The sequence below is a fragment of the Cydia strobilella genome, chromosome 3 (genome assembly GCF_947568885.1).
Source record: "Cydia strobilella chromosome 3, ilCydStro3.1, whole genome shotgun sequence".
Lineage (NCBI taxonomy): Eukaryota > Metazoa > Arthropoda > Insecta > Lepidoptera > Tortricidae > Cydia > Cydia strobilella.
In genome coordinates this window covers 9137349-9155180 of record NC_086043.1, presented here as the reverse complement: position 1 = coordinate 9155180, position 17832 = coordinate 9137349, and the positions used below count along the sequence as shown (strand labels likewise).

The following is a 17832-nucleotide window of genomic DNA, read 5'->3' as shown; positions in this document are numbered from 1 at the left end:
ATAAATCATATTGACTACTTATTACAAGACCACGGAGCGTAATAGGTTCAGACACGCGTTCGTTAACTAGCCGCATGCAGCCAAACGATTCAACAAAACGCTCATTAAAATCTGCGTCAACAAATCTCTCTATTACAAAACTTCTGCCCACGATGATGACATTGATGACATCAAAGGACTCCATATCCGCGGCGATCCGGGATAGCATCCGCAGCGGCGAACTTTCTCGCGTATATAACGCAGGTGACGCCGCGCCCGCGACCAGTGTACTCGCACCACGCAGCGCGCGCGCCCCGTGACGCCCGCGCAAACGAAAGTGATAAGACTGTGACATTGGATCAGTGTGTGTGAACTGGAGCAGTGATCGGTAGCGAGTGTTATCCTGAAACTGTTCCCGCCTGGATCTGCCTGCTGCCAAAAGGTAGATTTGGATTTGTGTGGTTCATTGTGAATTTGTGTGTGAGTGTGAAAAAGCGGATTTACTAAATGGAAATGGTTATTTTTAGATTACTATGTATTTCAAAACATTTAGTTGATAATTAATAATAAAAAAAAACAAATAAAATTGTCAAAGAGATCGGAAAGGGAACTGCAAAAGGAAACAAAATTTCGCAGCCAAGGCGCATATTTAGTCAGTTTTTTTCAAATTACCGTTGGTAATTTTTATAGTGTGTTTTATAGGTGAAATAACTACCTGAAGGGCTATATTTCATTTTCTATTAACACGCAATGACGTCACATGCGTCAAGATCCTACGAACTTTACTGTGTTACTATTAACTACCTTCAAAAAGGATGTTACTTAATAATTTGCACGTCTGCTTTCTAACTAATACTAATAGGTAGTAGCCTATCACTAACGTTACGTACCTAGCCTAAACAATTTAGTTTAGATTCGTTTCGAAGGTTTGATCTTAATTGTAGGAATGATATTGATTAGAATATTTACTTATATGTACTTTTTACATATTGTATTTACAGCATTTCTATATATTAAACAGTGAAATAAACTTTAATGACAATGGCGTGAAATCTAAATTATATAGTAACTCACCAACTAAAATGGTCTCACTTCTAGTCTGAATAATTATCTTTTGTCTGTAAAGATAAAAAAACTGAACTGGCAGAGAATGCCATAAGGCAGTCCGCTACTTGTATATTATTTTAGTATTTTGTGCAATAAAGTTATAAATAAATAAAACCAAGGAATAAATATCTCATTAGATTTATTCATAACGAATATCTATATCAGCGTAATTAAATGTCAAACCCGACCGAGCACCGGGGCGCCCGGTGGTAGAAAGTTGCATAATTTTACTTTCACTTGCACAACCAAAATTATCTTTCGCGCGGATATCGCTGTTTGAAATGCATTTGCATTTGCTCACCGTATTTCACTACTGTCGGCTTTTTGCACGCGTATTTTACGGGAATATGACACTTATTCAGTGGTTGGATAGGATTAATACTGCTTGCCAGTAAAGGTTTGCCCGAAGAAGCGACATGTGGTATAACAGCCGGTGGAAAGTAGGTCAGCCGTCACACACCTCGCATTTTATAGGTTTACCTGCAGGGGTTACTCTTAATGCTTAGATATATTTACTTGTGCTGAAATAATAGTCAACTAGCCATATCTATTTGAATAGCACGTAGTAGAAAATTATTTATTATCCATAAAGTTTTAATAACTTATCAAGGTTTATAGTTACTGGATGTTTTATAAGCAACAAGTATTAATCTATCCAAGCGCTTTGACTGTGCTTCGATTAAAAATTGCACATAAGTATCATACTTAACATCCTCTCGTCATCATTTCCATATCACTGAGTACCATAGGAAAGCTTGGGCTTTACTAGTGTACGCGTGTATACAACAAAATCCTTGTTAAATGCAAAGGTGGTGCGTGCGTGTTTTCACCGTTGCGCATCACACGATTCCCCAAAAAGTGTTACTTAATACATACATGGGGTATGGGGTGGCACAGGAAGTCCGGTGAACAGTGGGCTTCGGCAGACTTTCTTAACCAGCCACACGCTTTAATCCAAAGTTACATTAAATTTCACTTTATTCTTTTTAATCATAAGTACCAGTCATGGTGTAAAAATGGCTAAGTATACAAGTTCATAAGAACACTGTACACAATAATCCATACATAAAATGTATATTCAATACAACATGTACATATAGACTATAAAACGAATGGTATATAAGACATAAGGTTTAGGTTTAAGATATTTATTTCTCAAAAGATTACAATAATAATCACCTCCTGAGAAATACATGTTTACACTAAACCACTAAACTTAATACAAAGGAGAGTGTAATTATTAATAATCATACAAAAGACAAAATTGTATGCCCGAAAAGGGTAAAACTGTTGATACCCATAAAAAAATGTACCTAGCTATATTTCTTGTACCTACACAGTTTGAACAATAAATGTTTCTGATTCTGATTCTGATTCTGAAAATACAAAGCCAATTCCAAAACAACTAAGTATACAACAATCTAAAACTATTCTATTATTTGTTAAAATAAATAAACTCAAAACTTCAAGATAAATTTTTATCTCTGATCTGATGATTGAGATACAAACGACAAATTGATTTAGGACAACAGCCGTAAATAAAAGTTTTACATATGAATGCTTACATAACAGATGGCCAATAACAGTTGTCTATTAATTACATTTTACATCGAATAACTAACTAAATTGGTACAATAGGTATGTATGAGATCTCAAGCATTTAGCATTTTGCAAATTAAGTAAAATCGAAAGCGACCTACAAAATGTAGGTAGCTAACTATGTAAGGTAGTGTTTCAGCTTAACCTTATCTTGGGCGGATGTGGTGAGTACAACAGGCGCACGTTATTGCTGGTGGCGGTGTTACGAAATCCACGTTCTGGCGGGCTTCCCATTCCATTGTTTGGATGCCTTTGGATTTTGTAAGTGGACGTCACGCACTGCGACCTGCCATCTTGAGGGATTGTTTATGAGTTGTGCAACATGCAACGCAATGCATCTTGCAAAAGATAATAATTTAATTTCAGTTGAAGTTGTAATGTCGATTTTGAGTTTATGCAAAAAGTTTTCATGCTTTTATCTACGACTGGTTGTTTTCAAGCACGTAAAGTCGACATATATTTTATCGGATGAAACAACCCGCCAAAAGTATCTGCCACCCTCTAATACTTTTCCAAAGAAAGATATATCTATACAGTTTTCGTTTAAAATGTGTCTTTTAATTATTAGAAAAGTAGAGACTTTTGACGCGTAGTCTGATCCGCTACTTCTGATACTGGCATATTGTCAACCAAATGTAATCGACATCAAAATAGTTGTGGTTAGTTATACGTACGCATTAAATAATAATTAATAAATATCTCCAAAATATTAAAAATCGAGTAAATTTCGGATATATAGTTTTTTTAGATGACGTAGAGATAAATAGTGATTATTTTGATTAATTCGTACTTTATACGATGTATTAATGACTCGCCCCGACTTCGCACGAGTTAAACTATACACCTAAACCTTCTTCAAGAATCACTCTATTGATAGGTGGAAACCGCATGAGAATCCGTTCAATAGTTTTTGAGTTTATTGCGAGTTTTTGAGTTTATCGCGAACATATAGACAAACAAAACTTCCGTGAGACAGAACGGGTCACTCGCGTATTTATTAGGTACTGCCACGATTAGAACGTTCAACCCATCACTTATTTTTTTTAAGGAAATTGACAGTAATGCAGCCTCAGATGGGCCATCCCAAAGTCACCTTTAGGTTTAACAATTGAAACTACGGATGTGTAAACATTATAGTTTGGGTTTACCTTGGAAACTCTCAAAGCTCAATGTTATGATAATGTCAAAACGGTAATTCGAGAAAATGTCGTCGTGAAAGTTTATGTCACCTCGAAAATGACTACATTGAGTATTTGCTAAAATGTAGCGCGTTGAAACCAAAATAAATTAGCATACATTATTTGTAATTTTATGAGACAGCTACTCGATACAGTATAGTCTAATCAATTGTTTTTCCCCTCACTAGCTCGGAAAGCCGTCTTTTATCCTTTAATACAAGCGGGGAAAAACGCATTTTATCCACTAGTGGGTAAAGTAATTTGACCTTGGATGGAGCGTGTTTAAGTAGCTTTTGACAGATAACAAAACGTAAAACGCTCATAATAATGGTTCGTTCGATATTATTTATCATTTAACAAATGGTTTGAGAATTTAATAACAATTCCAAATTTAGCTTTATTCAATGATTTTAAGTCATAAACCTTAAATTCCATAAGAAACATTTGTTTTTTTAAATGATGTTGAATGTAATTCTGAACGCACAAGTTGAGTCGATGCAATTTCAAAAAGCATCGTCAGAAATGTCAACATTGTCAACAAAAATTTTCTCACCGACTCCGACACGTAAAAATACACAACTTCCAGAGTTTTCTGTTATAATATCGTATTATTGTAAAAAAATGAGTAATTCCAGTGATGAAGATTATCTAACGCCTGTGGATGTTGCACTTACCTCGCTATAGTTAGGGGAAAAGTTTTGTGTTACACACGGGTGCAAATGTATTTTACTTCTCGTGTGTTAAAACACTCGCTACGCTCAGGATTCTATAGTTGAACCACTCGCTTCGCTCGTGGTTACTATAGAATCCTTTCGCTTGCTCGTGTTTTAATTCCACACTCGCGGGTAAAATACAACTTTGCACCCTTGTATAACAAATAACTATTAAAGCATCGGTAATTTATTACCAGCTTCGTGTTATCTATCGGCGATGTCGCCGAGATATTTTGATTAATATATTATTGTTGGTCTGTTTATTTGTATATTATTAATATATTGTTGTGTTTTACGAGGGGGCAAAAGTTGTTCCCTTTCGTGTGTGTTTCGTGGTATTGAGGCCCGAGCAAGCGAAAGATTTCAAAATTGGAACCGAAAAGTGTAATCTTGAGTGTTGCGAGGGTTTCAAGGCAGGAGGGTTAAACAAACTTACATACCGAGTTAAACACAAAAATTTTCACACACAAGGCAAGGAAAATACTAAAATAGTAACTGTAAAATATCAAACAAAATCAAACCAAATCAATTCAAAATGAATGTTATTAAATATGTATCATTCAAAATCATCATTTAAAAGTCAATTCTACCAGCAAACATAAGAAAACAAGTCAAAATTTGCATTTGATTACTTTGCCACACATGTGGATAAAATGCAACTTTCTCATCAGTTTTTGAACAATCAAGAGATCCTTTACCAGCTGGTGTGGTGAAAAGTATTTTCTCTTTCTATTAAAATTGAATTATATCTAAAACATTTGGTATTAACATAAGATAAGGTCAAGAAATATATTTGTATTGAGTATTTGTATTGTATTGTATTGCACATTGTAAAGTAAAGGATGACTCACGTTAGACCGGGCCGTGTCCGGGCCGGAGCTTCCGGCGCTTCGTTTTCTATGGAAAGCACCACGTGATCACCTGTCATGTCATATAAAAGTAAGCGCCGGAAGCTCCGACCCGGACACGGCCCGGTCTAACGTGAGTCATCCTTTAAGAGGCTAAAGCTATTTAGATGACAAGCACCTAAATAAAATGTCTTCACAATTTTAAGTCACAAACACCAATTTAAACCATGATATTTGTTATTTGCATTATGCGAAGATCATTGTAATGTTATGCGCAAATTGCATTCTGTATTCGCTATATTGATTTTACTAAGTTAAGCGAGAAAGTAAACAACTGGATTGAGGTCAGATTTATTTTTATTTAGATAGCGGGTGCTTCAAGCCGGCTTGTACGAAAATATTTTTATAGGGTCACTTTTACTCACTCGCTCATTTAGTTGGTATACGTAATACATTATAACTTATTAATTGACACTTTCTCTCTTAGCGTGATGCAGCTGATAAACCTGGAGCCTGACAAGCCGTAAAATTACCTTAACGGTTATTTGAATATGTTATGGGGTTTCTGGTCCGTGGGTTTTTATCTGACTTTTTATCTTTCAATAAACTTTACAATATACTATTTTGCCAAAGTAATGGTGATGATGATGATAACAAGTACCTGCCTACATTGGATATATTTAATTAATTACATATTTATACGAATAGAACAAAACTGACTGTGTTTTTAAAATATTTAGGATCTAAAGGTAAAGATGTTAAAATAATAAGAAATTCTTTAAAACCGACCCGTTTTCATTTTATTTTAAACATTCCTTCCGAGCGAGCTTTTTATAACTAGATACAATTTACATATATTTGTTAACATATTCACTGTCAGCGACCCGCTAGGCGGGTTCTGTTCGTAGGCGCTTTTAGCTACATACGAGTTTTTCCGTGTTATCAGCTACGCTCGTAGCTAATTCCGCAATAACCATGCCGCGACCATCACCACTAGTAGATAATATCCCCATCAATAAAGTTACCAAATTCAAATACCTTGGGTCGATAATAACAAGTGACTTGAACACCCAGGCAGACATAGAAAACAGGATCCAGGCAGGTTGGCAAAAATGGAGAGCGTTAACAGGGGTGCTGTGTGATGCTCGAATGCCGATCCAAGTAAAAGGTAACGTCTACAAAAGAGATGTATATACGTCCGGCGCTTCTGTATGGTGCAGAATGCAGGCCAATGCGTAAGAAGGAAGAGCACGTAATGCACTGCACAGAAATGCGCATGCTCAGATGGGCAAGAGGAGTGACGCTGATGGACAGGGTCCGGAATAACCATATCCGTGGAACGTTCAAGGTTGCACCTATTGCCGAAAAAATGTGCGAGAGCCGACTGCGCTGGTTCGGCCACGTGATGCGAAGAGACGACCACCACATGACTAAGAGAGCCCTAAATGACATTCCTGAAAGTAGAAGGGGCAGAGGCCGCCCCCCTACGACATGGATGAGCACAGTGTCGAAAGATTTGAGGACGATAGGCGCAAGCCCTGACATGACGCAAAACAGAGAAGAATGGCGCAAAATGATACGGAGAGCCGACCCCAAACCCTAGGATATGGGATAAAGGCTAAGATGATGATGATGATCAGCTACGCTCGTAGCGCGTAGCTCGCGATGGCACTGAATATATTAATTTAATTGTAAAAAGGTAAATATATTAAGCTTTATTTTAGGGCACACTAAAATATTATACGACAAAAATGTTCACCCTACAACATCATCTTTTTATAGAATATGATATAAAATTTTAGCACTTTGGTTTCCAATAGAAAGGTTATTGAAAAATACGTGGCATAATGCTTCAGTCACTAACAACTACTTAGTTTACACAACAAAAATATTGACGAAGCAGCATATTGTTCTTTTTAAAATTTTAATCAGCTAAAAGACGAAATTGAAAACTAAAATTCTAAATCGAGCTGGCGGTTACCGGTGAAAATGTTTTATGACCTGTTTCAAGTTACCTCGGTATTAGGAGAGTTGAAACAGATCGGATTGATGCAGAAAACAAATGTTTTTAAATAGTTCCAAGTACAATATGGTGTTACTGTTTTAGGTGGTAAATGGTTATGAAATTTGCTATCAGATGATACAGACTTGGTAAATCTAGCTTCTAATACAACAGTTATGACGGAAAAAGTAAAATGTGTCAATTCTCCTTGATCTCCCCTACGTACGGTTGTAAAGTAGATTTAATGTTTACAAGATATTTTCGAATGTAACGGAAACCCCGCGGTGAAAGCATTAATGAGCATGTCCAGTTTTAATTTCCGCTAACACGAGTTAAATCTTAAAAAACTCGCACCGCAAATTGGCTGCCTATTATTCTGGTACTTAATAAAGAAACGTGTTTTGTTTATAATGGTATTGGCAGATAAGATACATTTTATAGGAAGCTCTTTGAATGGAAGGGCTTAGATTTATTGCTTAATTACTAGTAAATAATATCGCGAATAAAATACGTTCGATCAGTGAGCCTACCCGAGTTATCAATCGTACATCGATAAACGTCAAACGAAAAGGAAAAAAATGTATCGGGATGACAGAAGCTACGAAGAATCACCTTACTGTTTCCTTATATTATTCAAGTTTCGATTGGCGTTTTCTATCAACTATTGTCAACTTGGCTAGGCCCCCAGCTGGCCTAGCCAAGGTGACAATCGCTATCGCTTCGCCATCGAATCGCCTTGTGTCTCTCTATCACTCTTCCATATTAGTGTGACAGTGACAGTTGCGTTTCGTTCGCTACGTAGCGTTAGCGATTGGCATGTTGTCTACGGGGCCAGATTACTAACTTCTATGCACAGTTTTATCTTTGTTTATGGAACAATAATTTAGTTTCTTACATATAACCAAAATAAGGATTAATATTCTTAAATTATATCTAAATAACAATAACATTCCAGGCTAAAGCCAGGAGGCATCTCCGTTGGCACTGACTCGACATCATGGGCGCGCCTCGCAGAGGAAAGCGAGTCAGTGTGTCAGCCGAGGCGAGGCGCGGCTCCTTCAATAACACCTGATTAACGCACACCCTCTGCAAATTATCCCATTGTTATCACTATACCACATGTCATGCTATACCTGTAATCTGAATGGCACTTGAATGAGATGTTCCAATGCCTATTTGCTTTTTTTTGGTTTGTGAAAACGAAAGACCCGCAACGTAAAACCTGATGTTTAACATGGAGGTCGCAACAATAAATCGTATCATTTCGTTTAGCTTAAGAAACTGGATCAGTCTCTCGTATTGAATAAATATCAAGATAATTTTGTACGCGTATACAGAGTGGCATAGGAAGCGGGTTAGTTAGCTAGCACTGGTTCCGTCGCTCCTGTCGACATAAACAGCACTTAATTGAGCCAGCGCATAAGTAAATTGGAACGAAAAATATCGCTTTAAGTGAACGATTGACGTATTTACGATCTTTGAGTGAAAACAAGTTAACCCTACACCGACAGCTCTGCGAGCGATTCTATTCCACCATTTAGGAGTAGGTTCTTTATAATAACATCAGTAATGATGCTGATCGACTTGATTGTAAGGTGTTGATGAATATATTCGCTTGAGAGATATCTGAGGTTCTTGAAGAGCGCTGTTTTGTCGGCGACTGCTTTGACTTGACCAAGGGACTTATTCGACTCACCATCAAGACACAACACAGCTATCCGTGTTGTGTCTTCTTTTCTCATACTTAGTGCCAATTGCACCATCCGCACTTGACAGACCGATCAACGTCACCCGGCGCGCCGCGGCGGTTTACTATGAAACTTTCCATACAACAAAATTTAGCGAACTCTTTAACGATGACAATCAATTTGGTGCAACCGACCCTTATACATTTTCACTAACGGACATACGGACACACGGTATCTTGTCACGTCACGCTAAGTCATGATTCTGTCGGGGCGAATTAACTGGACGATTAAAAAGTAGATTGAGCCCTAAGGTTTTTAGTATCTAGACCAAGAAAGCAGTCGTGATTTCTTTATCATAATATCATTATGAAATTTAAGAGTTTTATGATAGGTATACTTTATTACAAGAAATAAAAGCAGCTTGCTTTCTGATACAAATTATCGTTTCGCCAATCTTTAACTAAATTAAGGTTTGATTTCAGTCTTGCTTAATTACCTGTCATGATTTTCAACATTCCGTCTTGTAAAAGTAGAGCCATGTTGTATCGGACGCTTGATCTCACCAAAACGAGCAAGACTAAGTTTTATCTTAATTACTGCGTTGACAATAAGGTGTGAAATGAGTGTTGTCGGAACTATCTGCGATGGCATCGCGGTATTGTCTCGAGGAGGCACCATTCGGAAGTGGAGCTTTCTTTTCTTTTGCTTGGGAAATAAGTCAAGCAATATTATCTGCTGTGGGTAAACACGGTCAAGTGCGTTGTGGTTCGCTTGATATCTGCTGCAAGCTGCAACGTACTGAAAAATCACCGCGAAACCATATCTTGGAAACGGAATTTTTTTGCATGCATTTAAAGAAGATAGTAAAATTCATGGCAAATTTCCAGTAGATAGTCCGTAGTGAGTAGATGTCGCCTTTATTCTAAATATAGAAACTATAGAAAGTGACGTAACATTTTATCAGTGGTCTCATGGAGCATACACGACGGAATGCGGTTGTGCGAAGAAAAGTCAACTTTCCACTCATGATTGTTTTGATCAGCTCGACATGCCCTCTGGCGCCGTTAAAATGTGTGTTTGGCTGTAATCGATTTGTCACATAGCCATTCATTTTAACCCCGGATTATTAAACTAAATTACTAAAATAGCTATAAATTAATTTAAATTCGCATGAGAGTTGTTACTGACACGGAAAAACAAAAATGGTTGTATGAAGCGGTGGAATCTAGCAAAGTACCTACCCATAGGCAAAAAATTAAATTAATTTTAGTATAGTTTTGGTATCTATCTGATCGTTCCAAGGTGAAATGATTATATGTATAATTAGAATTGTAGGTTGAATTAGTCTGTATAATTTTAATAGGTCTATATCGGGATTCGTAAAGTTTTTTTCCTATTTTTGCTTTACCTAATACTTTTTGGTATAATGTCCTAAAGTTCATACACCCTAATTGTGGTTTCCCTAACATGGAAAGGCAAAACATGTTTTGCCCTAATAGGTTATTTAATTTACTAATTTTAATTGACATATTGAATAGTTGTACTAATATTGTGTTTCATATAGTTGAGTGTGCTCAGGCTACAAAAAGGTCAAATACGGCGTTCAATGAACAAAAGATTTCCTTTGGCAGAATTAATCTATGTGTTCTTAAGATGTATATAAGAATTGGAGCCACCCAGATTTTTCAAACATCTAACATTTATTCAGCAAATAGGCCACAGGGGCACTTTTACATGTCAATTTTTACAAGCAATACAAAACCAAAATTTATAAAAAACAATTACAAATATGGAATCAATAAAATATTAGATACTTTGTCAGAGATGTATCCAGTCTAAATGTCGAATTACACAAAAAAAAGAAAACTAATAAAAATATACAAAGAACAGGCAATTACTAAAATTGTTTAGAGATGTAAAAGTCTCCAGGTGTCAGAGATAAAATATGTATAATAATTTTAAAAAAAAGATCATCAAATTATTCTTAGAGGTGTAAAAGGTCTCCAAGACTTGAATTGTTATATAAGTAATTATAAGACAAGAAATTAAATCAGACAGACAAAAACCGAATGAAGTGTCTCACGTTACAAGTTTAGGTTCTAAGTCAAGTTACAACAATACAATTCTACACCATCCTTTTCACTTTTAAAGGATTTTTTTGGGATAAAGACTATCCTATTTATCACTATCCTTTTTCCCTGGGACTCAAACTATCTCTATACCAAATTTTATCTGTCGGTTCAGCGGTTATTGAATGCCCATACAAATTTCCACCTCCCTTTTCGCACCCTTAAGGGATGACTTTTGGGATAAAAACTATCCTATGTTCTTCCCTGGGACTCAAACTATCTTTATACCAAATTTAAACTGAATTGGTTCAGCGGTTTAAGGGTGAAGAGGAATTTTAAAAAAAGTAGTTTTTTCATATTCTTTGTGTTTTTACTTCGGAATGGTGTCACTTTCATAAACATAATAACATACATATAACATATAATTACATATGTAATTAAACATAATATTATATTATTCATTTAGAAGTTTTACTTCGCTCAAATTTTTTTTTTTGTTTTTTTCAGTGCATCCACCTTGACGCTTTTCTGTTTAGCCCTATGGTTGACTGGTAGAGAATGCCTATAATGGCATTAAGTCCGTCTGTTGTACACTTTTTATGTGCAATAAAGTTTAAATAAATAAATAAATGAATTCGGCATCCCTGATTTATACGAAAACGTTACCAAACATGGCCTAGTAGCTTTACTGATGTAGATATAAAAAAAAGGTGAGAGACCCCCCCCCCAAACATTATTATTAATAGTTTCGTTCTCATTTTAAAACTATGTGTCGGATTGTAATGAAACTTTGCACATACAATGAAATGAGGTATGTCTAGGTCTATAATTAGTTTACATTGTATAGCTCCAAGTCCAGTTTATAAAACAAACGAAACAGAGCAAAAACAAGTTTTATATGAAGAACTTAAATTCGCTGTATTTTTTTGACTATGGTATCTGAAGCTACATAAACTAATTACAGACATAGATATACCTTATCCTATTGAAAGTACAGTTTCGGAGCAAACTAGCTACTCGTGTTAAAATGAGAGCGGATAATGTATGGAGAATCGAGCTTGCCGGGGCCCTTAATAATGGTATAAAGTACAAGCCCTTAGAATGTTGTTATGTGTCAATCTACTTTTGGTACTTCCTGTTCACTGGCATAACAAGAGAAAGTGCCACTGTATATCACGTTAACTACGTTATTGGCGAGTGATAAATAGATTGTCGCGCGTGTAACAAACTAGCCGCGCCCGTATGCTGCGCCCGCGTTGAATTAGCCGCACAACTCTCCCAGCTTTGCCGATAGCGCCCTCATGAGCTCCCAATCACGATACGATGCAGTCGTCCGGGGAAAATTAACGATTTCACTTTTGTTGCACTATCGGCGACACTTGAAAGCTACACACAACAAGTCGAGAAACGTTTGAGAGCTTATTCTCTGAGTGGTCGAGACCAGTCATACGTCATGCTCGACAGACGCTATCACTCACAAATGTATCCACATTCCGCTCAGCTCCAAAGATGGCTCTTGTGCGAACTAGGCTGTCCTACACGCGAGATTGTAATAATTAAAAGACGCATTATGAGTAATAGTTTCAAACTCATAATAAGTTATAAGAAACCGAAAGTATTAATTAGTCGAAAATGAATTGTGGACATCATGCGTGTGTGTAAATTTTATGAATATTTTAGCGTCGGATTGGAGAAAGTATCAAATTATTGTGATCCAATTATGATGCGAAGTTTGTGTCACGGTGTATGAGTTTACTCCACAGCACAGCAGAACGATCAAGTGTAGTCATTATGTTGAGCTGTAAGCACTAAGCACCAGCCGCATAGTAAGTAAGAACTGGTTGTTCGATCATAAAAACGCGAAATGTATCAGCTGCTCTCTTATTAACAAAAATATAAACACTTTTTCTGTATTATTTGGATGCTGATAAGCAATAATGTGTTAACCAACATAAGCACCATTTTGAGAAAATGGCGTCTAAAGATTTTTTCGTGGGTTTTGAGTGTTTGTTTTAAAAATTTAAGATTTTGTTTAAACTGTTGTATTTGTCCGTTTAAATACAATGAACACTAGTGATTTATAATTATAATATTCGAAATAACTTTAGATTTGTCGTAATAATCCCCTTTTTGTTTATTGCGAATTGAATAATGACGTGAAACTTTCTCAAGAACGTGTCAATATACTTAACACAGTTTTGCTAATTGTGTAAATGTGCCTTTGAACTTATAATCAACATATTATAGCATATAAAGTGTTGTTGTTTAATACTAACTTAATATAAATTTTGTTTTGCAATAATCAATCAAGCCTCATAATGCATTGATATGATATTTTTTTCGATTTGCAAGAATGTGAATCATTATCTAACTAGTTGTTATAAATCATTATAATTACAAAAATAACATTATTTTACGAATGTACATACATTGAAATTGTTAAACTAGGTATTTAAAATGAATTGCTGTGAAAAACTACAGCAATTTGCGGTATTTCAATAATAAAACCCGTAAAAACTAGTTTATTAAACGCTTTATAAATACTTTATTTCGATCAGCATTAGTATTTACTACTTGAAGTCTGCAAAAATTTACAGATCTGTGCACAAAATTCGAAAAAATTACATATTATAAACACAGTTTTTAGCAACACTTACCTCAAAGCGCTTCTGGTAAAACAGAACTAATGGAATGTGATTTCCGCAATAATGAGTTAACCTCTCTTAAGACATTATTAAAATTTTAGTATGTGTTCTCCCCATTACTGTAATAAGTTAAGGTACTAAACGCATTAATGCAAAACAGACAACACGTGTTAACGGATTTGTGTTAACCTTTTTTCCTTCTTTTGGTATATTTATAAATTTCAAATCACTAAGGTCATTTTTGCAAAATGAAGTCGAGCGGACCAGCTACAATATGGCATTAAAAATCTCATTTTTGAGTTTTTGTGGGTTGACACATTAATATTGCTTATCAGCATCTATTTGTCTTTTAGACAAATATTAGATATTTTTTAGATATTTTTTAATAAGAATGAGTGCCTTTGATTATTAGATATTTTTTAATAAGAATGATTCCCTTTGTTCCTAAATAAGTTACTAGGGTGTTGCTTTTCGTCGAAGTTAAAACTTGTCTATGTCTCACCCGCTTAATTTATTCTCTTTCACTAAAAACAAATGTGGATTTTTTCAGAATTTATAATAACGTTTTAGGGATCGCTACCGAATTTTGAAAATTTGGATACTTCATACGTTTTTTTTAAAGCGAGACAGTAAGTCAAGGTATATGGAAGCTACCTATTAATATGTTATTCAATAGTAGGTTAATTTTTATTCCTGATTCCTTATGATTTGATTTAATTTTATGTTAAACTGCACATTAATACACCCTGACTCGTCCCATAAAGAAAAAACGAGAAAAAATAAATAATTAAAACACATATTGTATGAAGGGTCCTGATTTTCAAAATTCTGTAGCGACCCCTAAAACGTAATTGAAAATTCTGAAAAAAATCCACATTTGATTTTTAGTGAAAGAAAATAAATTAAGCGGAATATTATAAATTTTAACATCGACGAAATAAGCAACACCCTAATAGTTAAGTATATCCAGATATTGTTAGGGTGTTGGTTGTATTACGAGACCAGTTCTCGATATATCTCAGTAATTTATAAAGAGGTGACATGACAAAGTAGTTAAGATATCAATGATCAACTAGTTACCTATCTCCACAGAGCTATTCGGCTTATCATCTCTAGATCTGAATGGGCCTATCGCGCCGGTATAACTAGTCAGCGCGACGTAGGGCTTGCTAAGCCGAACTAGTGCATTATTTATGGGTACGATTTCTCGCAGATCGTTTCGAGATTTCACCACTTTCATCTTGCATTACGAGTGTAAGTACACGAGCTACTGTCCAGGCTTCGAGCAATTCACATTCTTACATCCACCTAATCCGGACTTACTTAATTATTGGTGGTTCGTATAAAGACTTGATTTACATTTGGAGCTCAACTAGGTCGTCCTACATTTTCATGGTTATAGTATAGCCCCAGTATTCGTAATAAAATGCATGCATAATTAAAGAATAATTATGATTGGTTTTTGATCATGCCATTATTAGACTCTGTCATTAATATACCATATTTATGATAAATGTTTGTGATTGAGCATATAAATAAGATAGTTATAGGCTGACATGCTATTCGGCACGTTTAATGTCAAATAATCAAGATGTATCTACGTAGTACGTAAATAAATGATTGTACTTAGAAGAACAAAAGGTTGTAGCAGCCACCAAAAAACAATTATACCATCAACAAAAAACCGGCCAAGTGCGAGTCGAAATCGCGCACGAAGGGTTCCGTACCATTACGCAAAAAACGGCAAAAAATATCACGTTTGTTGTATGGGAGCCCCACTTAAATATTTATTTTATTCTGTTATTAGTAGCGCGAATTCTGTGCACGGCTGAGAAATGTTAGGAATGTTGGGCGTCATGACAGTGGTGTCATTTTGTACGTACGGGCGCGGCGCACACCCTCCCACTTCCTCGCCCTCCGAATACACGGAGTTGGCGCGCGGTCAGTAGCTATCACGGTTCATGAGATACAGCCTGGTGACAGACGGACAGACAGACAGACAGCGGAGTCTTAGTAATAGGGTCCAGTTTTTACCCTTTGGGTAGGGAACCCTAAAAATAACGGCCATGTTTTATAACGTCGCTGTTCTCTAAAAACACTTAAAAGATGTCAAGATTAGGCGCTGCTGGCGGTAAAATTTTCATTATCTTATAATATAACTTTCACTTCTAGTTTCCGCAATTATGCAGAGCGCCAGCGCGAGTAGACTTATCAGGAAAACGCATTGTCTGCGGCCCCATTGTTCCAAGGACGATTTCACTATTCTGCGCGACACCTCTGTCACATTACTACGGTTACTTAATAGGTATCTTATCTATTATGACACATCAACTTGCGAAACAATAGTTGTCATGGGGGACGCGGATCAGAATATATCCGGCTAATTTGTATTACTCTAAACCTTATGAATACCTTGACAATTTGAATGGTTAATTTTGTAAAGATCTTACACAATAACGGCTATAATTCAAGTAAATTGCAAAACATTTTCACTTACAAGCGTAGTTAAGAAACTGTGATTAAGATTAGTCTTAAGTTAATTAATTAATTTATGTTACGAAATCAACCATGTAAATTGTATTGTATTTATTGTACTTAATTCATACACATATGTCTATAGCATATGCAAAAACACTTCCATGCATATAACTTAAATAGAAATGGCTTAATTATCGTTAACACAATGGAATTAATTAACTTTAGACTAATTACAGGTCCTTTAACTGTGTAATTCTTTTTTGCAATTCACTTAAATATATAAATAGAAGGGAGGCATTTGTTGTCATTATTTTCTCGCTTCGATAGAATATAGTTATTTGTACAACAAGAGAGGAAAGTTTGTTTTTCTTGCGAGTGTTTATTTTGAGTCCCGAGAAAACGAAAGATTCTAAGTTACAATCTTGAGCGTAGCGAGGGACTCAAAAACACGAGATGTAAAATAACTTTGCTCTCGTGTTGCACACAATTTTCACCTCAGTAGTGAGAACATATTAAAGGGTAAAATGTATTTCGAATTACACAGAATAATACAGACAAATTGTAATAAAAGTAGTGGCAGTTCATGGCCTTCACTAAATTAAAAAGCTACTTTGTTTCACTCCTTGGAGTGAGGAAAGTCGCACTTTCCTCACTCTAGGGAGTGACGAAAATAGGCTTGTTCGAGCTGCTGAGGTGAAAAATACATTACTTTAATGATACAAACAAGCATCAATTTTAACCATCAAAATGCAGTGTATGTGTGCAGTCGAGGTCAAACATATGTTTACACTTTTGCACCTTACTCCTTTGCAAAAAGGCGAAAAACGTAAACGTATTTTTGACGTTGACTGTACATGTAACAATGTCTAAATGTTTTTTTTTTATTTCACAATATGTAATAGATACTTACCTAATGGTTGACTTGAAGTCAATCGCTTAGTTACAGGTAGGTAATACATTGTATTGAGGCTTGTAAAAAAAAGTAGGCACTATGCCAATAAACTGTATATTGTTTTCGATGTCGTACTATTTGCGAGTACGTGTGGACAATGCAGAGGCTGTAATGGGGACGAAGTTGTTTTGTTTTATTCATGTACCGTAGAAAAGAGGGAGTAGGTTACGCGAAGTACCATCACCATGACCAATTGGTGTTGTTTTATCTCTTTAAAAATTCTTGGATAGTAATATGTCTTATATTATGTTTATTAATAAATGTATGTGATTTGTTAATCATAATGAGGCTTAGCAAAGATTAATGTACCTACCGGTTAATGACTATCTGTATGTTTCTGTTACAGGTTATAGAGCTCACAGGACATCACGAATATATGCCGCTAAGATAAGCAATTTTGTAAGTACCCATTACTATTTAATTTACCTTATTGTTCATATATAAATGATCAATATAATTAATAAATAAGTCCGCCTTATGTACGATTGTATTTTCTTTTGTGAAATAAAAATTAAATAAATAAATATACTTAGAAAGCGATCACATCGGTCACAAATTAGTGAACATTTTATTC

General features: G+C 35.5%; 2 protein-coding genes across 3 annotated transcripts in view; both read left to right on the top strand.

Moving 5' to 3' along the window:
- The first annotated feature begins 268 nt into the window (after positions 1-268).
- LOC134755738 (cuticlin-4) overlaps positions 269-17832 on the top strand; it is a 53754-nt gene continuing 36190 nt past the window's right edge. The window contains exons 1-2 of one of the 2 annotated variants that reach the window (XM_063692286.1): positions 269-421; positions 17605-17657. The gene's annotated coding sequence lies outside the window, so the exon portion shown is untranslated. Of the gene's footprint in view, positions 436-17604; positions 17658-17832 lie in introns of both variants that reach the window. The other variant, XM_063692285.1, reaches the window with a different exon arrangement.
- On the top strand, positions 6656-7027 carry LOC134756207 (uncharacterized). Its single transcript, XM_063693036.1, has one exon. It carries the CDS (start codon positions 6656-6658, stop codon positions 7025-7027), a length of 372 nt encoding a protein of 123 aa, XP_063549106.1.